Below are 25232 nucleotides of genomic sequence, written 5' to 3'. Positions count from 1 at the left end.
ACTTTGAATTACACTCTGTACTTGAATCCTCCCAATGTGAGATTGACAAAAATTACAGACAAGAGTAATCACTGATACAATCAAGAAATGAGCTATGGCCCGAGTATAACAAACCCGAGTATAACAAACGAAGAGCTCTAGGCTTCACATACTCTTTCCTACATCGACAACTAGTGCTATTCAAATACCTCTTCTTCTGCAGTTTTGCTGCACAAAACATCTCAGTTTTTGAGAGCCGCCTCTAAGTTTTGGTGCTTTGACTATTTTTTAGGGTTTTACCTTATGGGTTAATGTGTTTATGGGCCTGGGTATTTTTTGTATCATATATGATATATAGAAAAAATAATAATAATAAAATAACGAGTAGCTCGCGAGCTACTCGAACTTGAAACGAGCCTAAAACTAAACTCATATTTGACTCATATTTTTTCATGAGCGAGCACGAGCCGATCTCAAAACTCACGAGCACCGAGTCTCATGACCAGCCCTATATGTACCTATGCGTACCCCTACATACGACTATCATTGGGCACCCCAATAGCACTGCCTACTAGCATGGCCTACTTGCGTGTCTATTAAGGTGCCCACATGCATTGCCCACTAATGCGGCCGATTTGTATTGCCCACTAGTGCGGCCTACTTTTAGTGCCCACTATGCTAGCCTACTATTATTACTCAATAAGAAAATACTCTGACTATTATGGAAACTATATTTCTTAGGCAATAAGAAACCTCACTTATTGCTCACCTATTTCATTTCAACAAAGAACTACGCACATGAAGACTTGATTCCATAAAATACTCTAGATACGTAGGCAGTCATCGACATGGTTCAGTCTCTCCTCCACCACAATCAACACCCCTTATGACTTCATTAGTGTATTTAGGTGAATCATTGCCCAAACGCTAATAAAGTCAATACCACTGAATTTCATTTTAGTGATATCAATGACATTTATATAAATCAAGTTTTTCTTAACTTCGTTTTAATTGTACTCTGAAATCTGATGGATTTGAATCCTAATGTGATGATACAAATTGACAGGAAACGTTGACACAAGAACTGGTCCGTAATCCACAGGAGCATGACACAATCAACACTATTGTTTAAACAAGACATGACTTCATATATATTTTGCTCATGTCATTTCCTAACCCCCTCCATGCATGTTATAGTGATTATCTACTATCAATTGTTTTGGTTGCCAATTCAACAGATCGTCCACATCAAATATCAACAAAGGTATGTGTGAGTGCTCCGTCCACATCAAATATCAACAAAGGTATGTGTGAGTGCTCCTTCCATATGACTTTTACTAAATGGCTTTTTATGACTTCTATAAAAGATTGTCAATTGTCGTTGCCCCTTCGATTACAAGGAGGGTTTTAGTATATAGGAAGGGCGCGCTAGGATTCAATCAAGACTTCTAGCACTAATATAATGTCTATAATGGCTTATTCTTGAATTAGATGGGAAGTGTGGGGAGTTGGTAGTTGCATAAAGGGTGGAAGAGACTTTGTATATGGGCACACGATAATTTTTAAGTGCTCATACAGTCCAGTCACTATTGGAACTAGGTAGCTATTGATCGCACACATCTATAGTCTGATCGAATTGGTACCTAAAAAATATAAAAAATAAATAATAATCTAACATTTATAATTAAAAATCTGTCACAAACATACCACGATACTCAAATCAGTCAATTGGCTGGAAGAGTATCTCCAATGAAACCTGTTGTTTGCGGCAATAGAGCCTTAAACAAATTAGTGAAGCAATTTTTACCCTATTAGAAATCATCGGAATAGTCTCCCTAATATTGGGAACTATCGTGGTATTTGAATCGATAGGAAGACATGTTCTGGGAAAAGCTACCATGGGCTTAGGCCAAGCTCAAACATTTTTGCTAATAGATCAAATTACATGTGTTTGCGGAAGCCAAGGTCTGAAGGATATCTCCAGTGAAACCTGTTGTTTTCGGCAATAAAGCCTTGAACAATTTCCACTTAAGGTTCCGAAACACCTGAAGATCGAGAAGGTTTTTTCTTTTCATAAGAAACTGATCGAATCAAATTTCTTTGTAATTAGTCGAATATTTAGAGAAGGAAATAAAATGTTAACTCGTAAAAGCCTTTTTTGTTGGGTTTAATTTAGCTTTTCTTTTTGGGTAGGAAGAGTTTCAATCCGAAACGACTGATTTGGTTGTTTCTAGCAGTACTAAATAGGACTCTTAAAGTATTTTTTAGCACAAATCTTGAGAAAATCAGGACCACCACTTAAGCCCTTATAACTTTGTTTAAAAACTGCAAATTTTGATGGTTAAAACCTTTCAGCCAAAGCATAACCGAAGCTAAGATAGCTTAGGTAGCTAATGATCGCACACATCTATAGTCTGATTGAATTGGTACATAAAAAATATAAAAACCAAATAATGATCTAACATTGATAATTAAAACGCAGTCACAAACATACCGCGATCTTTGAATCACCAATTGGTGGAAGGGTATCTCCAATGAAACTCGTTGTTTGCGGCAATAGAGCCTTGAACAAATCAGTGAAACAGTTCTTACCCTATTAGAAATCATCGGAATAGTCTCCCTAATATTGGGAGCTATCGTGGTATTTGAATTGATGGGAAGATATGTTATGGGAAAAGCTGTCATGGGCTCAGGCCAAGCTCAAACATTTTTGCTAATAGATCAAATTACATGTGTTTGCAGAACCAAGGTCCGAAGGATATCTCCAGTGAAACCTGCTATTTTTAGCAATAAAGCCTTGAACAATTTCCAATTAAGGTTCCGAAACACCTAAAGATCGAGAAGGTTTTTTCTTTTCATAAGAAACCGATCAAATGAAATTTCTTTGTAAGTAGTCGAATATTTAGATAAATAAATAAAATGTTTACTCGTAAAAGGTTTTTTTGTTGGGTTTAATTTAGCTTTCCTTTTTGGGTAGGAAGAGTTTCAATCCGAAAGGACTACTTTGGATGTTTCTAGTATTACTAAATATGACTCTTAAAGTATTTTTAGTACAAATCCCGAGGAAATTAGGACCACCACTTAAGCCCTTATAACTTTGCTTAAAAACTGAGTTGTTTTGTATTATAGATTGATAGGAAGACATGTTCTGGGAAAAGCTACCATGGGCTTAGGCCAAGCTCAAACATTTTCGCTAATAAATCAAATTACATGTGTTTGCGAAAGCCAAGGTTCGAAGGATATCTCCAGTGAAACCTGTTATTTTCGGCAATAAAGCCTTGATCAATTTCTACTTAAGGTTCCGAAACACCTGAAGATCAAGAAGGTTTTTTCTTTTCATAAGAAACCGATCGAATCAAATTTCATATTTAGAGAAGGAAATAAAATGTTTACATGTAAAAGTCTTTTTTGTTGGGTTTAATTTAGCTTTCCTTTTTTGGTAGGAAGAGTTTCAATTTGGAAGGACTGCTCTGGTTGTTTTTAGTAGTACTAAGAGTATCTCCAATGGGGGGTGTAAACCGTATAGAGTGGAAATTTTACACTCCAAATATCAAAAAACTCTCTCCAATGGGGGTGATATACCGTAGGTAATAATGTATTAGCAAATAGAGAGGGTGGGGAATTCCCCCTCTTGCTATTAGTTAATAAAAAACCCGGGCGACACTCAAACTGACGTCTGAGTGAAATAATTTTCGGACGTCACTTGGAGTAACGTCCCTTTCTAATTCTAAAGTAATTTTTTAACTCGGACGTCACTCCAAGTGACGTCCCAGTTTAAATTAAAGAGGGACGTCACTTGGAATGACGTCCGAGTTTAAAATCTATTTTTTTTTTTTACACTCTTCCATTGGAGAGTATAGAGTGTGGATATTTATAAGCTATACAATATTATACAATTAGAGGTGTAAAATCCTAATGGCACCTACGTGAAGCCTAGGTGGAGGTGTAATTTTACACCCCCCATTGGAGATGCCCTAAATAGGACTTTTAAAGTATTTTTTTAGCACAAATCCCAAGGAAATCAGAACCACCACTTAAGCCCTTATAACTTTGCTTAAAAACTGAGTTGTTTTGTATTATAGATTTCATACTAGGGTATATATCATACATCCATTTCAAAAATCTTACTTATTCACCATCTTCGTTATAGCTTCTATATATGAGCATATAACCTTGGCAATGTGGTGCTTTAGGACACCTTGCATTCAGATATTTGCATGATAATGCAAAGTGTTTCCTTGAGGTGCAAATTTGGCACCTCTCTTGATCGAGTGTATCAAAATAACATGATTGTTGAGCTGATCTGTCAACGTCGGTATGTTGACTAGTTTTTTGCAATAATGAAGAAGAAGTCATGGTAAAATAAAATAGTTTTGGAGATAGTTTTGGAGTGTGGGGTGAGAATGAAGCAATTTGTGAAATCTGCGTCTTTTTACTCGATAGCACGCAACATTGGTAATGACGCGCAACAGTACCAGTGGCGTGTATGGTAGACCCTACATTAGCACCTGACATTGGTAATGGCGCACATGGTAGACCCTACATACAAATTTGCGATCGATATTTACGACCATCTAGAGTTGGTCAAAATTTGATGATACTTTCTTCAAATTTCGCCCTCAAACTTGCAGGTGATACTACCACTGTAACGCCCGTATTTTTAAATACGTATTTTTCTATTTAATTAATTAATTAAATTATTTATTTTCAAAATTATTTGGATTGGACTCGGGATACGGGCCCGGTTTTGGGTCCGAAGTCCTGAAGGCTGGGCTTGGGTTTGGGACCCAAGTATATAAACACTTTTTCTAGAAAATAGGGTTCAGAGAATAATAGAATATTAAAAATGGAGGCAGAGATGAAAGCTGGATTTCTGGAGGGTGGAGCGCGACAGCTCGGACTCGGAGAAATTCGTAGGAACTGTTCATACAGGTGAGTAGTTAGTTTTCTACTTCACCGGTATACAGAAACCGTTGTACTGTCCAATGTTTTCACTAGATTTTTCTGTTCATTTATTCGGTTATTGTTAATCGTCCGGTAGTTTTGTAGTTGTTAAAATGTGTTTAAACGGTATTTTGAAAGACTGTTGAACTGAGCCTTAAACTGTCGAAGCTCCGAGAAGTTGACAATGGCGGCGCAAAACAGAGAGATCGTCTCTGTTGCCTTTTAAACTTGTCTTAGGTTGAATGTATGGTGTGTTAGTCGGTATAATTGGTTGATGGAGGTCAGGGGTTAAGTACTGGAGGGTGGTTGTCGGTGATTGGATGAGCTGTTCAAGCTCTGAAGAAGTCGCTAATGGCGTCATGTGATTGAACGAAATCATATTTGGCTTGTGTGAACTTTCTTTTTTGTTGTGGTATGGTTGGTTGTCGAGGTATGATGGAAATGTTGGTGGTTGTGGGCTGGACGGAGGTGCTGCCAAAGCTTTGAGGGAAGCTTTAATGGCGCCGATCGCGTTTACTGTGTTACTGAAAGATGCGATTTTTGTCTTTATTTTTCAATGTTTTGAACTATTTTGGTTAGTGTTGTTTGGGGTTTGATGAATGGTGGTAAAGGGGGGGGGAGTTTGAGAGTGGTGGAGAGCTCCAGGAAGCCATTAATGGCGGTTGCGAATTTCTAGATCTAGTTTGGAAGAATTGGGATTGAATGATTAGGGGATTTTGTGTTTGACAAAGTTGTAGGGGTTTTTGCAAGGATTAAAACCGATTAGTTTAATTAGGTGGTCGATTGGAATTGTGGTGGCCGGATTTTTGGGTGGTTGGTGGCTGCTGGAGGAAGGAGATGACCGGCTGGGCTTGGGCCTGGGTCGGTTTCTCATGGGCTTTGCTTGTTGGTTTTTGTTTGGGCCGGTTTAGATTGTTGGGCCGAAATGTTTAAGTGTTTGGTTTGGGCCCAAATTCTATTAGTGGCTTGGCCGAAATTTTGATGGTGGTTGGGCCCTTTTCTATTTGTTTTGTAATCTTTGGACCAGTTTAATTAAGTTTAGTTTGGGCCCAGTTTAAGTTAACGTTTTTGGGCCAGTTTCTAATATTGTTTGGGGCCAGTCCATAGGACTTAACATTGATCCCAATTGGGTCGGGTAAAATTAATAAATTGGTTTTAGACTTTTGGGTTCTAAGGTTTGGGCTTGGCCAGTTGGGTCCGAACCATAACCTTGGTCATGAGCCCATTAGCCATGCACCTTTGACCTTAGCCATGAACCATGGCTATGACCCTGGACCTGTCGAACACGGAAACGACAGTTTGACTTTGACCAGGATAGTTTGACTTTGACCATGACATGTTGACTTTGACCATGATATGTTGACTTTGACGATGACAGTTTGGCTTTGACAATCGACCGTTGACTTTGACGGTTGACTTTGACTTTGACCCTGACATGTTGAGTTTGACCTTGACCATGAGGTGTTGACCTTTGACCTTTGACCGTTGACTTTGACTGTTGACCGTTGACTGTGGAATGTTGACTTTTCTAGTTTTTCACATATTTGATTATATAAAATATTGTCGATATTATATAACTTGGTTGGTCATTATCTAATTTAGATTTGACGTGAGTAGTGTGTAAAAGCATATATATATTGGGCTTTGATTGTGGACTGACCGCTTTATTTGTCTACGTTTTGTGTGTATATTATATGGACACATATAGTAATAAAATGCTGTGGAAGCTTGTATAATTTGGTGGTCATTATCTAAGAAAGATTTGACCTTGATGTTGTGTATTTTTGACACATGACGATATTGAGATATTATGAGATATTATATTCCTAATACGTTATAATAAAAATGTATGTGATACGTTGAAGCATTGTGACATGAGATAATATGTTGGGATATATATATTAAATGGAATAGTTTTAGAGACATAAATGTATAAATACTCTATTATTTTATATGTGAGATGCTACTATGAGGTAGCATAGTATTGGTGAATATTTGCTTACCTGGAGTGTGGTGTAGTCAAATAATATATTGGCACGTGAAAGTATGAAAGTGGTTATGAGATATAATTGAGATATTTCTAAATATTATGGCTTAGGGCAATAAGGTAATTGACCTGCACGTGATATAGTGGAATGTTTATGAGTCATTAATGTATGACACCTGAATAAATTACATAACGAAAATCCTAGAACCCCGACTACCACAACTCATGTGATTGGCCCTTCCGGCGTTTCGCCAATCTGAATGGCCTTCGGTGGCCCCCCTGGCGTTTGATTAATCTGAATGGCCTTGGGCGACCATACGAAAGTTCGATAAAAAATTTGAATGGCCCTCTGGCGTAGCCGAATAGTGGCTGGATTATTCCGTTAAGCAAAATAGAACGATGATCGCTAATATTTTATGCGAATAGTGGCATTACTTACATAATTGCTTCCGTGTGAGGATTTACGGTGTCGCGGCATCCCGCCGAGGTGGTTACGCCGAGTGGTTCATTATGTAAGGGGGAGGCATGTGGATGTACATGTTCGGGGTAGCGATTGTGGTAACCAGGAAACTAGGTAAGACATAGATAACGGCGTGATTTTAGGGACACGCATAAAGAAAACCTTAATTAATATAATTATGGTAATATGTTTGTTAATGATGTATCCGTAGATAGATGATCATATATGGTTTTGCGAAGGGGTGGGTCAAACTAATTACTTGGGCGAGAGCGACCCACTCTGTGATTGAGCATGAAATGAGAATGCATTATATAATATGTTTGTTTGGTTATTTGTTTAGTTGAACCTAAAATTTCGATGGAGGAACTACATGCCTTATTTATTATGTGTATAGTTTGTTGTGTGGTTAGTGGGAAGTTAAGGCGCCTCAGTGGAGGAACTACCTGCCTTAATTATTATTCTTAAGGATGTTATATTAGTCGTTGAAAGTTAAGGCGCCTCGATGGAGGAACTAACTGCCGTATGGTTTGTGTATATATATATATATATATATATTATATGTTGTATTTTAGGGCTACTCACACCAGCATTGTTTATAATGCTGACCCGATTTGCATGTTTGCTTATCGGGTGTGTTCATTAAATGAACATAGTTGATAAGTCTTGACAGGTTTAGTGATGAAGAAGATTGGTTCTTTGCTTGTGGTTTTAAGCGTTAGGCGTTATCTCGATATAAGTTTTGTTTTTCCTCGAGGTGATATAGATTTTCAGTTGAGATAAGATTATTTGCATTTTCATTTGTAAATTGTTTTTGGTAATGAAGATGACTGTTGTTTAAGTTAAAATTTTTATTGGTTTTTAATTATCCGCATATTTTAAACTGTTTATGGGTTTTTGGGAGTGGAGAGTGTGTCACACCTCGGAGATCGAAGAGTCGGGAACAAATAATGTTTTTTTCGAATTCTGTCGAAATTCGGGGTGTGACAACCACCACCTAGAGATGCTCTAAGTTAGTAATTAAAATTTCGGGGTCTTTTGATAAATGGGGACCTGTGCTACCGCACTTGCTCAGAGCCGATCCGCTCTGCTTGTGGGGAGCACAAACCCTTGTAGATCCAAACATTTCTTACAATATTTTAACTAACGAGTAGGTTTCGTATACCACACTTTTTATACCATACCACATAATTTTGTCTATAACATGAATTATAATCTAGTTTTTTGTAGATGTGTTCAACTAACCAAGTAGATCATCTCTACAAAATTTTAACTCATTTGATAATGTTTAACTCTATCAAAAGATTATTGCAAAATCGAAAAATTTGAGTTGTTAAAAAAAAATCAAAGTTGACAAAGATATTTAACTAGGTTAGATATTTTCAAATGAGATGAGTTTTTATAGGGATGTTATCTAAGGTTAGTAGATCATAACCACAACTTATTAACACTTAACTCATTTTGTAGAGGAGTGTAGTATAAACTATAGTATAAAAAGTGTGATAAACAAAACTTACTCTTTTAACTAATTCTACTATATCATTTATTTTTTAAAAAAAATCATAAAATAAATGTTATTCCTCAACTCTTTAAGCCTTAAAAAAGGGTGGATATAAATAGTGGTAATTGTTAAATCTGCACTTAATAGTATTCGTTATTGTCATTAATAATTTGTTGAATACTAGCAAATTGGGCATTTGGTCTAGTGGTATGATTCTTGCTTAGGGTGCAAGAGGTCCCGAGTTCAATTCTCGGAATGCCCCAGCCTTTTATGTTTTGAAGCCCCATATACTTATTTTAAAAGTTGTCATCAATGGGCCAAAAATTTATGATGGTGAAAGGTTGCAATTTCCTCAGCTACCACAACCCTCTTGCCGACTACATAATCAAAAGGTTTCACGATTCAAACTAATCTGCTAACCAAGATCCAAAAGATATGGTGAAACTCAAAGTAGCATCAGTTCTATTGATTTTTGCCTTGCTTTTCATCGTCACTCAAGCTAGTAATTCTATCAACCCACAACCTCAAATACTCAAATCTTTGAAAACAGTTCAAAACACTCAAGTTGGAAGTAGATGTTCATACACAGTACGCATAACAACAAGCTGTTCTTCCACAAGATTCACTCGGGACATGATCGGTCTTGCATTTGGTGACGCTTATGGTTATCAGGTTGGTAGTAATTTTAGACCTGAATTTGATAATCTAAGTCAAACCTATTTAAGTAACTGATTATTGATTCTTGGTTCATCATCAAGTTTGTAAGGTTTATGGAACTGGCATAATAACGTAACCAAATTACTGAAGAACACTAGACTGTGGGTCTCTTCTTTCTTGTTTGACGATTGTCTGGCTTGTATATTTAAATTGAATTAGTATGTGTAAACAATGCTAGAAAATCTATGTTCTCGAAAAGAAAATTAATCCCAACTGCCAAAAAAAGAAACAAAAAGTTATCCGATGATTCCGATCAATCAAACACACCGGCCTATGTTGATCAAATCACTTTTTAACCTTTTGTCCATGTTGAGCAGGTCTATGTGCCAAGACTAGATGATCCATACTCGAGGGCATTTGAGCGATGTTCCACAGATACTTACCAGATATCTGGACCATGTATGTACAACATTTGTTACCTATATCTTCTGAGGATGGGATCTGACGGTTGGAAACCAGAGTCCGTGACGATCAACGGTTATTATTCTCAGCCAGCAACATTTTATTACAACACATTTATACCTTATGGAGTGTGGTTTGGATTTGATTTTTGTAATAGTCAGTCAATGATCTCTTCAATGTAGTAGCTGACTAGTAGGTTCGCGACAAGACCATAATTTAGTTCTTTGTTAGTTCTTTGTTAGTTCAGTACTTTAGTAGTTGAGTTGATTAAATGACCAGTGTACTCTTCTTCATGTCTTTGTAAGGTTAGATAGCCAAACCAATTTATCGAAAAAAAAAAAAAAGTAGTCAAACCAAAGAAGAGTTCAATGCCTCTGTCTTATTCTAAAGATTTGCAATCTTTTTTTTTTTTTTCGATTATTCTAAAGATTTGCAATCAACTTCCCCTATCATACGATAATATACTCGGTATAACAAAAACAAGAAAAATTATATTGTTGCCTTGTTGGTAATCATTCATAACATCATGTAATCACATATAATACACAATTGGTTTAGAAAAGTATTCTAAACCAACTGTGTATTATACGTGATTACATGATCTTATGAATGATTACCAACAAGGCAACAATATGATTTTTCTTGTTTTTGTTATACCAAGTATATTATCATATGATTTTAACGGTCAATTTGGATTGACCGTTAAATTTCAAGTCAAGCAACTGAAAATTATATAAATGCTCTCATTATTTTGAAAAAACAAATGTTCAATTTTAATTAGGTGGGGGCAATTGTGTCATTTTCAGTTATTTGACTTAAAAGTTAATAGTCAAACCAAATTAACCATGTGTTTTTTTGGGGATCCTAATTGGCTCATCTAGTGGGGGTAATACTACTTAACCCATTTATTTAAGGAGGTCTACATGTGTAATGCACTAATGCATCAAATTACTTGAATTGCATCCATATCCAAGTTTAATATAGGTAGTTTAATTGGGCACTGATGAAATTGCATGTGTTCTCTGTTGGAAAGAGGATGAAACAGAGTAACACTTATTCTTCTATTGTAATTTCTCCCTGTATATATGGCAAAATATCTTATACTTCGCAGTTATAGAAGGCAAACTGCATTTACATGGCGGGGAGGAGCTCCAAAGGGGTCTTTGAACAAGTAATGGGGGAAAGGTGGGCAACAAGACTCACTAAAAGCGATGGTGAATGCATTCTTCTCGGATATGGCAAGAAAGGAACAATAGAATCTTTAAGAATCAAAGACCAGACAATCACAAGAGCTCATTCATGGAATCATTGGAGATGTAAAAATCAAGATACAAGGAACAAGGTACAAGATGAAGGAAGGACCGGAGAGATGAAATTCATGGAGACTTGGAATGCAAGCACCAAATAAGGAAGGAGGAGATACAATATCGCAAATGGAACAGTTTGGAAGTGGTATGCGTTACATTCTAAACTCGATGGAACGATACAAGGCTTGATAGGAGGATGGGCTGCAGTGGTTCGAGATGATACAGAGAGGTAATTGTTGCGGCCATGGAAAATCAAAGTACCATTCTATAGCTTTAATAGAACTACAGGGGCTGCATCAAGGGCTAAAAATAGCAAGGGGGAAAAACATAAAAAGGCTGCAAGCACAGACAGACTCATCGAATGTGGTGTCCTTTGTCAAAAGTAAAGGAAGCCACCCTTGGCAAGCCAATCAGATTATGGATGAGATCCAATGGATGATTCAAGAATTAGAGTATTTTGAGTTAATTCATGTTTTTAGAGAATCTAATAGACTGGCAGATGTATTAGCATCAAATGTACCTGCAGTAAGTGTTTTGAACTTAGATCCTAGCTCATTCTCATTAGAAGTTAGGAATATTGTAATTGAGGATGCTAGTGGAAAAAAGTACACAAGATGTAAGTGACTCGAGTTATAGTTTGATTATCAATAAAGGGGTAGGGGACCTCGTTAAAAACCCCGCTTGCCAACCAAAAATAAAAAAAAATAAAAAAAAATAAAATAAAAAATTGGGTACTGATGTAATATATATACTACAAATTTGACATTTTCTAAAAAAAAATGTTTTGTATTGGGCAGTCTCCAACCCAAGCCCAACAACCAAGTCCAACTGGTCTCGCCATATTGAAACCACCGGGTCATTTGAATGTATATTCAAACGGTCTCGCCATGTCGTTTGAGTGTACACTCAAACGATTTGTGCTTGTCGTTTGAGACAAAGCTCTCGGGTTTTTAGACAATATGACGGGGTCGTTTGGGCAGTCTCTAAGACCACATGGCTAAGTCGTTTGGACTACAAAAATTGAGAAGTTCATTTTGTTTTTTGGTCACTTTCATATCCCTGATTAAACGATCAATTCCAAACACAAATTCCACTTTTCTTATACATAAACACCAAACACAAACTAAATAATAATAATAATAATAATAATAATAATAATAATAAGTAACTATAATAAGTTTAATCAAATCAAATAATTCGTATCAGATTTTTTTTCCCCAAAATATGGCGTGTCTATGTAACCTAGCTTCAAACACTCAACATAACTCTCAAATCATTCAAAACGATCCTTCCATGCACAATTCAAATAACTCAAAATCTTGTATTAATATACAAAACGACCTCACTAATGTACAAAGAATATTCAAAAAATAAAATAAAAATATTCAAACGACCTCACTATGTCGTTTGGGGGGGGGGGGGGATCCTAATTGGCTTATCTAGTGGGGGGTAATACTACTTAACCCATTTATTTAAGGAGGTCTACATGTGTAATGCACTAATGCATCAAATTACTTGAATTGCATCCATATCCAAGTTTAATATAGGTAGTTTAATTGGGCACTGATGAAATTGCATGGGAACCCCAAAAAAAAAAAAAAAAAAGGGTACTGATGTAATATATATATATATATATATATTACAAGTTTGTCATTTTCTAAAAAAAAATGTTTTGTATTGGGCAGTCTCCAACTCAAGCCCAACAACCAAGTCCAACTGGTCTCGCCATATTGAAACCACCGGGTCATTTGAATGTATATTCAAACGATCTCGCCATGTCGTTTGAGTGTACACTCAAACGATTTGTGCGTGTCATTTGAGACAAAGCTCTCGGGTTTTTAGCTAGACGATATGACGGGGTCGTTTGGGCAGTCTCTAAGACCACATGGCTGAGTCGTTTGGACTACAAAAATTGAGAAGTTCATTTTGTTTTTTGGTCACTTTCATATCCCTGATTAAACGATCAATTCCAAACACAAATTCCACTTTTCTTATACATAAACACCAAACACAAACTAAATAATAATAATAATAATAATAATAATAATAAGTAACTATAATAAGTTTAATCAAATCAAATAATTCGTATCGGATTTTTTTTTCCCCAAAATATGGCGTGTCTATGTAACCTAGCTTCAAACACTCAACATAACTCTCAAATCATTCAAAACGATCCTTCCATGCACAATTCAAATAACTCAAAATCTTGTATTAATATACAAAACGACCTCACTAATGTACAAAGAATATTCAAAAAATAAAATAAAAATATTCAAACGACCTCACTATGTCGTTTGGGCCATATACAAAACGACCTCACTGAGTCGTTTGGGGCACCTTAAAAACGACCTTACTGTGTTATTTGGGTCATATTCGAAACGATCTCATTGAGTCGTTTGGGGCACCTTAATTGAAAACGATCTCACTAGGTCGTTTGGGGCTTTTTCAAACAATAATTCGGTTTGGTACTTCCAAACAACCTTGCACTCACCAAAATAACACAACACAAACTCCAAATCTTCCACGTACTCCTCTTCTAATTTCAAAATCCCTAGTGCCAAGAAGATCCATTCCACATTCAACAAGATTACAATAATTTTGTAACTTTGTGGGGAACTAGAGGAGATGTTGACACGGAGAATGAAGTCAACCCACCCCCATCACAATAACTCGTTCTGATCGTGGATGATCTGAAACCAACCAAAATTTGTCATTCGTGGCTTTATATAATGTATTGAAACATTTTTCGATGTTTATCAAACCACCTAAGTCTTCACAAATCATAATAACTCATTTTGCTTGTAGACGATTTAAACTAATCCAAATCTACCTATGTGTTGAGACATATTACAAAAGTTTATTTAACCACAATTGTAAGAGATAAGAGCAAGAGAGTAAAAAAAAAGTTGAGTTTTTTTGTTTCAAAACTCGCGAGAGAGATGATACCGATTAGAACGGTTCCAAAAAACTTGTAACCCTTATGTATTGAGGTGTGTGTTTTTGTTGGGCTTGAATTGGAGGCTGCCCAATCAAATTCGGTGGGTGTAGAATACAGGACCATTAAAATATTGGACTCCAATGCGGAAAGATAATTTTGGGCAGATTAACCTCAGGTTGCTAAAGCCCAGTTGAAGGGTCCGTTAGGACGATTTCGCTTTATATTGGGCAGCATTTCTGGGCTTCACGGCCTTCACCTATAGAAATGTGCAAACTCTGGATCGAAGCCTAACCTCGCAGTAGCCCAAGATTGTTTCCACACTCACAGTAGCCCAAAACTCATTGCAGGTAATTAATAATAGTAGGTTAATAACAGGTTTAACTGTTGAATTGGATATTACAATCTTCTAAATTTTCAACTATCAAAGTATTTCCGTAAAAAGCTATGTCACACTTTAGTAACTAACTTGAGTATGCCTCTAATTATGGCTCTATACCAAATTGAGAAGATTTGATTGCGGAATAATTATTCAGACGACCTATATGCCGCATATGGCACAATTGTTTATTTCCCTGGCTTCCTTTTTAGTTTGATATTTGTCTTTTAAAATCCTTAATTCTTTTACAACAAATAAGGAAAGACAAAAACATAATCCCCTATTCAAAATTAAAAAGAAAAGCAAAAGCAAAAGCCCATCCCTTCTTATTTATGGCCTTGTATGACTAGGGTTTTTTTTTTACCATTAACAAGATGATTATTGAGTACAACTTGTTGTTAAGTGGGTACCTGCAATCTGACTTTCAGTTGAATGGCGAGCACACTAGTGTGATGATAATGTGCTCGCTATTCACACTTAGGGATATCAATGGATCGGTTTGGATCAAGTTTTGGAAAATTTGAACCCAAACCAATAAGAAAATTGGGAACCCAAAACCAAACCGATAAAATATATTACAAACCGAATCCGAACTGACCTGAACCGAAAACAATAAAATTAATTAATTTTTAAATTAAATTAATTAATTTTAACCACACAATTAATAAACATATACAAAATTAATCATAAATATTACTAAAATGCTATCTTATCAGTTCGGGTTCATATCAGTTCGGTGGAGAGCAAACCCAAAAGCAAACCAATATCTTATCGGTTCGGTTCGATTTGGGTCGGTAGAAAGCAAACTAAATTATCAAAATCCAAACCGTTTTTTATCGGTTTGGTTCGGATCGGTTATCAGGCTATCGAAACCATTGACAACCCTATTCACAATTTTCACAGTATCATCACACTGGCTGTTGGAAGTTTGTGACTTATTTGGCTTTGCATATAAATATAAAGAGGTTTAGATTTTATTAAAACTTTAAAAGCCCACTAAAAAAAATAAAATCCATTGGGTATTCTACTACGTTAAAGGAATGTTGGTGTCTAAATTTCCATATGGGAGCCAAGTTTTTTTTTTTTGGTAAAGATATAGGAACTAAAAGTTGCCAGACGATTTAACTGAAAAGGTTCCATTTAAAAGCTGCCAAACGTAATTATATAAAGAATGCTTTAGTGCAGATATGTTAGTTGATAATCTGATATTTTCTTACTATATTTAACTTCACATTTTGCAAATAAATAATCACACACTTTGTGTAAAAATTTCACCATAACCAAACTTCTTGTCTGGGACTAGTTGAAAGTGCACCTTTTTATTTTTTTTTCATAAAAGAAGAAGAAGAAGAAAGTGTACTATTGTAATCTGCAGAGGCTTTCATGGACTTGAAGGTGTGTGTATAGACATGTATCTATATAACAACAATCATTTAGTTGAATATCTGATTTATAAGCTCATAATAACGTGTGCCTGTGTGTGTAGGAGTTCTTTATTCTATCTCTCTTGTTATGTTGTGCTCAATTTGGATGGACCCGAATGCCAAGGAATTACTTGGATGAAACTTCGGCGAGTCATGTCAATGTTATGGATTTTGAAGCTGTTGGAGATGGCGAAACTGATGATTCACAAGTTAGCCTATAATCCCTATATCATTTATTCATCTTTTTTGTACACGGGTTAAAACCAATACTATTACGTGTTATGTTCAATTATTTTAAACTAGTATTCAACAGGCATTTTTGAAAGCATGGGATAAAGCATGCAGATCGCTAACTCCTTCGACTTTGATAATACCGTCACACAAATCTTTTTTATTGAGTTCAACAAATTTTGAAGGCCCCTGCGAGTCTGATAGTATTAATGTTCAGGTATTTGAGGAGTTCATCCTGCAATCTGTGTTTACATGTAGAAGGTTAAAATATTTATTTCCGCACATACATCATTATTGGTACAAGTTTTTACTTATTATAAGTTACTGGCTGTGCAGATTTTAGGACATATATTGGCGCCCTCTGAAATTTCATCGTGGGAAAGCAAACATGTAGAAACTTGGATCTTATTCGACTCAATCAAGGGGCTTACTATCAATGGGTCGGGGTCCGGCAAAATTGATGGACAAGGTTCATCTTGGTGGGAATGCAAAAGTGAAGCAGTAAATAGATCTTGTTATAATGCTCACATATCATTTGAATTAATTAATTTCCTTCGTTTCAAAAATTTAGACGTAATTGATTATCGAAAAAAAATAAAAAATTTAGACGTAATTTTTTTTTTTTTTTCCTTTCTATTTTACCTGCAGAAATGCTCTTCAGCACCCACGGTAAGTATCGTACCAACTTATAATACATTTTCAACTCTCTATTGGAACAAAAAAAGTTGCAATGCTTAATCACTTTTGTTATTAATTTATCAGGCTGTTGGAGTCAATGGCTGTGATGACTTCCAAATCAATGGATTAAAATTTGTTAACAGCCAAGGGATGCATGTTGTCCTAAATAAATGTAATGGAGTGAAAATATCTAATGTCGAGATAAGTGCCCCTGAAGACAGTCCCAACACTGATGGTATACATTTCCAACGTTGCAAAAATGTTGAAATTACAAACTCAGTCATCGGAACAGGTAATTATATGATACGACATCTCTAGCTTTAAAATTAATATTATTATTATATTGATATTACTGAAATAGTATACTGTTTACATATATTTTTAATCTCATTTTTGTATTAACTTGTGCAATTATATACACAGGAGATGATTGCATCTCGATTGGAACTGCCACCTCTAACGTTAATATTAGTAAAGTTTTTTGTGGTCCGGGTCATGGGATAAGGTGTGTCATCGATTACTATTACCATCTAGTATCTGCCATATAGTTCCTTTGGAAAGTATCAGTTAACGAGTATGTTACTGTATCTCAGTGTTGGAAGCTTAGGCAAACACGACTCTGCTGCTGTTGAGCAAATTCATGTCTCTAATTGCACCTTGCGTAGTACGATGTACGGAGCGAGGATTAAAACATGGCAGGTGAGTGTGATGTACTGCATTCTTTAAGTTTACTTGTACTAGTACTTTTTTACATTTAACTCTAATTTTTCTTACAATGTGTAGGGTGGATCTGGTTTTGCTAAGAGTATCACATTTGAAGACATAATAATAGACTCGACTGATAATCCTATTGTCATTGATCAATACTATTGCAACGGCAACCATAATTGTGGGAATAATGTAAGTTCGATAATTCAATTTTGTCTTACAAGTTACAATCACAATAACAAAGATTTTTTATCTTTTTGAATCTAACGTACTTACTAATCCCATACATTGTTTTGGATGATTAAACAGACATCTGCGGTAGAAGTGAGCGATGTAAAGTTCATTAATTTTCAGGGGACTTCAAGTAGCAAAACCGCAATTAAACTGGCTTGCAGTGAAACTGTTGCCTGCACGGATATTCATCTAAGACAAGTTCACTTAAAGACCCCTGAATCTAACGAAGTGAAGGCTTATTGTTTAAATGTCAAAGGAACATCTACAGATGTTAACCCAGACGTGCCTTGTCTCGACAACTAGCTGGGTGCAAAATTGAAGCTCAGTCTTTTTGTTTACCAAAGGCAATAGCATTAGATAATTTAACTGATGTATACTATCCATCGCAATTTCAATCATAAGAAAAGTAAAAGTAGTTGTTTACCCTATTCCCCATGAGAAATTATTTTTTCTTTGTTCACGAGTGGGATCTCGAGAACAAGCTTAGTATATGAATTAGTCTCTGTTTGACATTCCATATAAATTCATCAATGTATGCAAATGAAATGTTCATTGTAAATGTCTAAATTTACACCAAAAAGTAAGGGTTCGTTCTTAACTCTTAAGTTGGAATAATAAAGAGATGATGGTTTTGTTTAGTGTTAATTGTAAGGGAGTAATATTCTCATTGAGGAATATTAAGCACGCATTAAGCATAAGCAGAGATCGTAACGAACTCATATCATTGACCTCCAAGGTCAATTCGTAAGCAGCTCGCTTTATGTAGGTGGTACACTTCAGCTCGCTCCAGAATACCTCAAGTCGAATAGACGACCTCAAGCAGAACGCTTCGAGTGATGACATCATCCCCTATCCAGATGTAATCATCACCAGAGCCATACCTGTACTTCCAATCACCGTGATATATGAACTACTGCACCCACTCCCAATCATCACACAATTACTACCAAAACCAACCTAACACTCATTCTCAATCTCCACCCTACATATATACATGTTAGTGCACGTGTCTCGTGGATCTACACCTCCCTATGTCTATAAATACCACCTACATGAACTACGTCAGACTGATTCTTCTCTCCCCCCAGAATCAAGAGAAGATACGTAGGCAGTTCGCTCATCAACGAACTCTGTCTTTACCATATTCAACCCCCATTCTCCCTCCAACCTTGTATGTAAAGGTGAACTAAACACTCTTTCACATTGGCGCCGTCTGTGGTCTCGATTACTTGAGAAACCACCTTCACAAAAACCAAAAACCTCAAGCCCACGAAGCATGGCAAGCCTCGAAGCTCAAGTTCAAAGCCATGCAAACCAGCTAGGTTTAACGAATGAGAGCATTTCCCCTTTCAGGCAAGAAAATGCTGCTCTACGTGCACAAGTAGACGCACAACAGTAACCAGTTGGTAACGTCGCTGAGAATGGCATCAACGAAGTTAATTAACAGATTAACGAACGGTCGCAAAGGATCGGCCAGAGTGCAGTACGAAAAGACGCAACCCAGATCGTTCAGAAAATGCTCAAGACGTACCGCGCATCCCCATTCACTGCTGAGGTACTCAGTAAACCCTCTCCTCAAGATTTCGACCAGCCATATTTTTCGATGTACGATGGCAGCACGTGCCCTGGTCAACACGTGGCTTGCTACATTCAAAGCATTGCACTCTACAGTGCACCAGAGTTCGATCATCTTCATTGTCGTCTCTTTCCTGCCAGTTTCAAAGACGGCGCGCTCGATTGGTTCTTTTCACTCGAGTCAGACTCGATAAAGACCTTTGAGCAACTCACCGATCTGTTCACTAGTCAGTACGTCCACAATAGACGTAAAAAAGTTGATCTTGATTCACTCTTCCAGCTCTCATTTGGCGAAAATGAAACCATTCGCCAATTCCTAGGACGGTTCAAAGCCGAATTGCTATGCATGGAAAGTGGTCTCAAAGAGTCCTTTGCCAGTGGTCTCAAAGAGTCCTTTGCCACACTGGCATTCTCCAACGCCTGTCGAGTACGCAACACAGACCTCTCTAGGTCGTTGATGAAAGAGCGTCCAGAAACGTTGTCTGAGCTATACGCTCGCATAGACAAATACATTAAGTTGCAAGAAGCTCTGAAACATCACGGCCTAACAGAAGAACAGGAAGTTGCAGCGATCTCTGATGACGTTCCACCTACTAAAAAGCAGTCCAAATCGCAGGAATAGTAGCCGCGGAACCGAACCAACAACAACTGCGAGTTCGCTGTCCTCACACGATCTCCCAGTTATATATTGGACAAGATCAAGCGGGCTGCATACTACCGACCTGATGTATGCACCAGCAGATCGACTAAACAAGCCTTATTGCGCATTCCACAGAGCAAAATGTCACAAGACTGACACATGTTGGGGACTAAAGCATTACCTCCAGGACCTCATTGAAGCAGGGCATATCAAACAGTACACCAACATCACTGATAGCTATCTGCGCCATAAACTCATGGCTCGCAGAGTGCGCAGTTAATCTCCACCTCGCCATGATCGTCACAATGTCCAAGCTCGCTCCCGTAGCAGAGGACGACCAAGAGATCGCTCCCGCCACGAGCGTCGTCAGCATTCGTCAGATCGAGACAATGACAGAACCATTCACATGATAACGTTTCCAGATGATTCAGTAACATCATCCAAAGAGAAAAGACGGCGTGTAGGCCCCCTTCAAGAAGTTTACCATTTTTCTTCCCAGGCCGCACCTGCCCCACGCAGTTCCGGTTGCAGTTCAGGTGATATCACTTTTACGGAGGCCGACCTCAACAAGGTTTGCCTCCCACACAATGACGCACTAGTAGTCCACGTCAAAATCAGCGACTGGACAGTCAAGCGTGTTTTGATAGATCCCGGTAGTTCATGTGACATTCTGTTCTACCATACTATTCAAGAGATGAATTTACCCAAGTCGGTCTTCATAGACCCCATCGCTCCTCTCTACGGGTTCAACGGTTCCAGAACTAACCCAATCGGTGACATCATACTCCCAGTTTTTGTGGGATCTAGAGAGGACAAAGTCAACTTCAATACGCGCTTTAGCGTTCTAGACATCAAGTCGTCCTACAATGCCATTCTAGGACAACGTTGGATTCGTCAAATGCAAGCCATACCATCCACGCTGCATCAAGTACTCCAATTTTTTGGCCCTAGGGGCATGATGGAGCTTCGAAGCAATTAGCTCGAGGCTTATCATTGCAACCAAATCCTCTCAGCGAATAAGATCGCCGACTCACCCATCGGCACAAGGAACGAGCCCACCAGTTAGATAATGGCCAAAGACTTGGTCGCGGAGGTCAGAGCCAAAGCACCAAAACATAGGGCTGTCAATGGGTCGGGACAAGTCTGAAGCCCGATTGAATCCGAATCGATAAGATAAGGACTTAGACTTTAAATTTAGCCCGATAAGATTATTGGGCCAGGTCTGGACATACCTATGTTCGATCCGATAATGGTCCGGCCCGAAATTTATAATAGTTTATGTGTTTTATATTTAATGTTATTAATATATGGGTTATTTAGGGATTGGTCCTACTTATTTAGGGGTATTTAGGGATAGGTCCTAAAATTATCGATTATTAGGGATTGGTCCTACTTCTATCGATTGACCTTGAGTCGTCTCAGTTGACCGTGGTCAACCCATTTTATAATAATAAAATTTTCATTTTTTATCAAAATGGCCAAACTACCCTTCACATGTGCTTTGCATGTGACTTTAGAGAGAGACGTTTAAAATGGCCACGTGTCAAAAATCAAGCATTTGATCCAATGGCCAAAATTATAGAGTCGTTGGAAGTTGTCTCTTTGTTTGTACTATAAGAGAAGGCGCTCAACACTCACACTCTTTCACTCAACAACCCGAACACTTGGAAGCAAAACATGGGTGGAGCTCCCCGCTCAAACTTTCATTGTACCAAAGGTATGAAATCAACTTAAATGGTAAATTCACCAAAAGTATTTCACGAACTTAAATTGAAACTCCTTTAATGGCAGAAAAGTAGGATGAAAGCCTAATTAACTCAAATACAGGAGGGGTTAAATCCTAAAAGACTAATTCTATGTTGTATCAAATTCTAACTTTTTTTTAACTTGGTTTATTGACAGATCTGTCAGCTATGTGAGCAAAAAGGCCACACTGCTCCAACTTGTCCCTACCTTAATAGGAGATGCAGGGAGGATAATTGCAAGGGGATCATGTATTTGTTCAAGAGTTGGGATAAAACAACAGGCAAAGTCATTGGAATGTGGTTGCAATGCGACTGGGTTGGATGTTTTAGTAGGGAGATGCAATACATTGACTGCAACCAACCTATGCTGCCTACTGAAAACAAGACTACACTTGTCCTAGATTGTAATGCGTGTGGCAATGAGTGTTGTTGTGTTATTGAATAGGGTATCCCAAGTGAGGTTCTATCTGATGTAAGGCCTCATTGAAAAGGATTCAAATAAAGGTTCTTGGTTATGAAATAAAAGTTCTTGGTTATGAAATATAGATTTACCTACAACAATTCAAATCTAAATCTTAAACTCAGCAATGTCACTCAGACAATATTCACAAGGGTACCAAAACAATGTCAGCATCTGATAACAATCAAAAGATATATATGGACACATACATAAACCTGACCCAAAATGAACAACATCATATAGACCATTTCTCAAGTATATGTAACACAAAAACAACCCAAACAACAAAATATGGACAAATATTCACCGACAATCCCAAAATGATTCAAAACCAACTATTGTGTAAGTGGCTCTCCCCGCTCTCTCGATTTGCATTCACTGGAGGAGTTGATGGAGTTTCTACATTGTCATCACCAAACAACAAGCCATACAAGCCAGAGAATTCTCTACCCCTTCCCCTTCCATTCCCTCCCTCTTCCTTCTTACCTCTCCTCTTGGTCTTCCTCTCCTCCCCACCCTTTTGGAGCTTGTGGTTCTTGCACCTTTGAGCTACCTCTTGCACTAGGGCTCCTCTTCCTCTACCTCCCTGCCTGGGGTTGTTCTGCTTGTGGTTCTTGCACTGGAGTTGCTTCTGCACCGGGCTCCTCTTCCTTTCCCTCCCCCTCTCCTTCCCCACCTTGTCTTTGGTGCCTCTTGTTGTTGTTGTACTTGGGGTGGTGGCTGTTGCTGACTTACTTCTTGCTCTGTTTGGGCACCTGCTCACTTATTGAATTAGTGTTTGCATAAGGTAAGGTTTATGCAGTCATGCACTAACCATACTCATGCATTTTGCTTTCAATATTCAACTAACATACCGCTTACTTTTCTTCCCTTTTCTTTCTTTGCATTGGAGGTGCATCTTCTTGCATTGGAGGAGCTTGTTGTTGCATCTGAGGTCCATCTTGCAGTCCATCTTGCACTTGGGCTGCTGTGACATCATGAGTATCATTAGACATTGAAGGATACATCACAATCACATTATAACCAATTATGACATCATGAGTATCATTAGACATTGAAGGATACCTTTTCTTTTCTTCTTCTTGCCAAATTCTCCTTTTTTCCTTGCATCACATGATCCGGAATTGTGACCTTCTTCTTGACAATTTGCACATTTCTTTTTTTGACTTGGGCATTTCATCATCTGCCCTAATTCTCTTGGTTCTTGGTCTTCCCGGTTGTGTGGGAGACTTCGAGGCAGGCGCATACCAATTCTTTGTCCAAGGTCCGTTAAGAAAAATACATTACAAATTACATACAAATAAAATAAATAAATTGCTAAATAACAAAAGTATTAGGAAAGGGGCATCACTCACTATTTCTCGCCAATCCTCTATATTATCAAGTGGATACAAATAACTTGCATAAGTTGCTTTGAAGGCCTCAGCACTAAAATAAGGACTACAATACCTGCCATATAATGAAAAAAAATGTAAAGAAAGTACCCCAAGAGAATGCACATATAGACACAAGTATAGACACAAGTGATTTACCTAGACCATGGTTCCCTCCCTTGACTGAAAGTAATCGAATCGCATGCACACAGGGGCACTCCCGACATTTGCACTCAATGCAAGAGCATTCTTGCTTTTGGATTTCCACATTATACTTCTTCCCAGTTAGGTGGCTTATTGCTAAATACTGAGTCTCAGTTACACCTCTGATCTCATAATTGTTATACCTCTCCTCTCTCTTCTTAATCATGTACAAAACATTTGGAACAACACCATGTTCAAAAAGACTTCATTGACAACATTCTCCTATCATAGATGGACTTCAACAAAAGCAGGTTATACATGTCTATAAACTGGACCAAAGGTTTATCTCTTATTTTCAAAATCCATGAGTTGAAAGACTCACTGAAATTGTTAGTCAACTCATCACACTTTGATGTCCAATCAAAGTGTGCTCTAGCCCAACACTCCCTTGGCTCATTATCTAACCAATCCAATGCTGCACTATCAGTTTTGTTTATGGTTCCTAAGATCCTAGTCAATTCTGGTAGCTTGTATGTCATTGCAGCTTCCCAAGCAAGACTCTCCCATAATTCACCAGGAAACTTAGCTTTAAAATTTTTATACATATGTCTGAAACAAAATCTGCAACAAGAAATACATGTACAAGTTAAAACAACATTATAACAAAGTCTGAAACAACATTGCAACAAGAAATACACATGTCTGAAACATTAGATATGGCTTGATGAGATTTATAACAAAATGCATGTATAAGTTAAAACAACAACCTGTGATTAGAATCTGGGAAGTATTCTGCAACAGCTGGTACCAATCCCTTCTGCCTGTCACTAATGAATGTCAACTTTTCCTTGTGCTTGATGAGATGTGGCTTCAATTCAGACAAAAAAAGCCTCCATGTATCTTTGTTCTCACCTTTGCACACATAAAAACCAATAGGGAAAAGCCCATTCATGGCATCCAGTCCTATAGCAGTCAAACAACACCCACCATACTTACCTTTGAGAAAACAGCCATCAAGCCCAATCATCGGGTCTACACCTCACCCACCCATCCAAAGGAACCCTTGAATGCAATGACTACACCAACAAATGTCCGATTGCTATCTTTCACAAACCATTTAGCAAGGCTACCAGGATTGACTTCTCTATCCGCTACACACATTTGGGACTACTTGATACCCAACTTCATAATTTCCATTAATTTTTTTCTAGCATCAAAACTCTACTAGACCAGGCAGTCCAATAAGATATACTAACTCCAAACTCACAAAAAAAATCTCTTTCTGTATATCCCTTTGGTTTGTAATCGGGATGATCTCTCATTTTGTCAACAAGTGTTTTAGCTACCCATGGTGATGTAGCCTGTGCATACTTGTTTTCATCATCACCTCACATGTATCTTTGGTCCAAAAC

General features: G+C 37.5%; 2 protein-coding genes, 1 long non-coding RNA gene and 1 other non-coding gene across 4 annotated transcripts; 3 read left to right on the top strand and 1 right to left on the bottom strand.

Annotated features, from left to right (window-relative positions):
* The first annotated feature begins 9058 nt into the window (after positions 1–9058).
* On the top strand, positions 9059–9130 carry TRNAP-AGG (transfer RNA proline (anticodon AGG)). Its single transcript has one exon. It is a non-coding gene; the product is annotated as a tRNA-Pro (tRNA).
* Positions 9131–9173: 43 nt separating this feature from the next.
* On the top strand, positions 9174–10362 carry LOC147507713 (uncharacterized). Its single transcript, XR_015216219.1, has 2 exons — positions 9174–9540; positions 9903–10362. It is a non-coding gene; the product is annotated as an uncharacterized LOC147507713 (long non-coding RNA).
* Positions 10363–11510: 1148 nt separating this feature from the next.
* LOC147507712 (putative polygalacturonase At3g15720) lies at positions 11511–18241 on the top strand. The gene is made up of 10 exons (XM_086596403.1): positions 11511–11819; positions 16095–16241; positions 16346–16480; positions 16600–16764; positions 16912–16932; positions 17026–17233; positions 17365–17446; positions 17535–17640; positions 17725–17841; positions 17959–18241. Exons 1-10 carry the CDS (start codon positions 11511–11513, stop codon positions 18184–18186), a joined length of 1518 nt encoding a protein of 505 aa, XP_086452529.1. The 3' UTR covers positions 18187–18241.
* A 5833-nt stretch (positions 18242–24074) lies between these two features.
* Positions 24075–24981, bottom strand: LOC147507711 (uncharacterized). The gene is made up of 3 exons (XM_086596401.1): positions 24882–24981; positions 24588–24783; positions 24075–24441 (listed from the first exon to the last, which is right to left on the bottom strand). Exons 1-3 carry the CDS (start codon positions 24979–24981, stop codon positions 24075–24077), a joined length of 663 nt encoding a protein of 220 aa, XP_086452527.1.
* Between the last annotated feature and the right edge of the window lie 251 nt (positions 24982–25232).

The sequence above is a fragment of the Coptis chinensis genome, chromosome 3 (assembly GCF_015680905.1).
Source record: "Coptis chinensis isolate HL-2020 chromosome 3, ASM1568090v1, whole genome shotgun sequence".
Taxonomy (NCBI): Eukaryota; Viridiplantae; Streptophyta; class Magnoliopsida; order Ranunculales; family Ranunculaceae; genus Coptis; species Coptis chinensis.
Note: the sequence above shows the minus strand (reverse complement) of the source record. Positions and strands in the feature narration are given on the sequence as shown.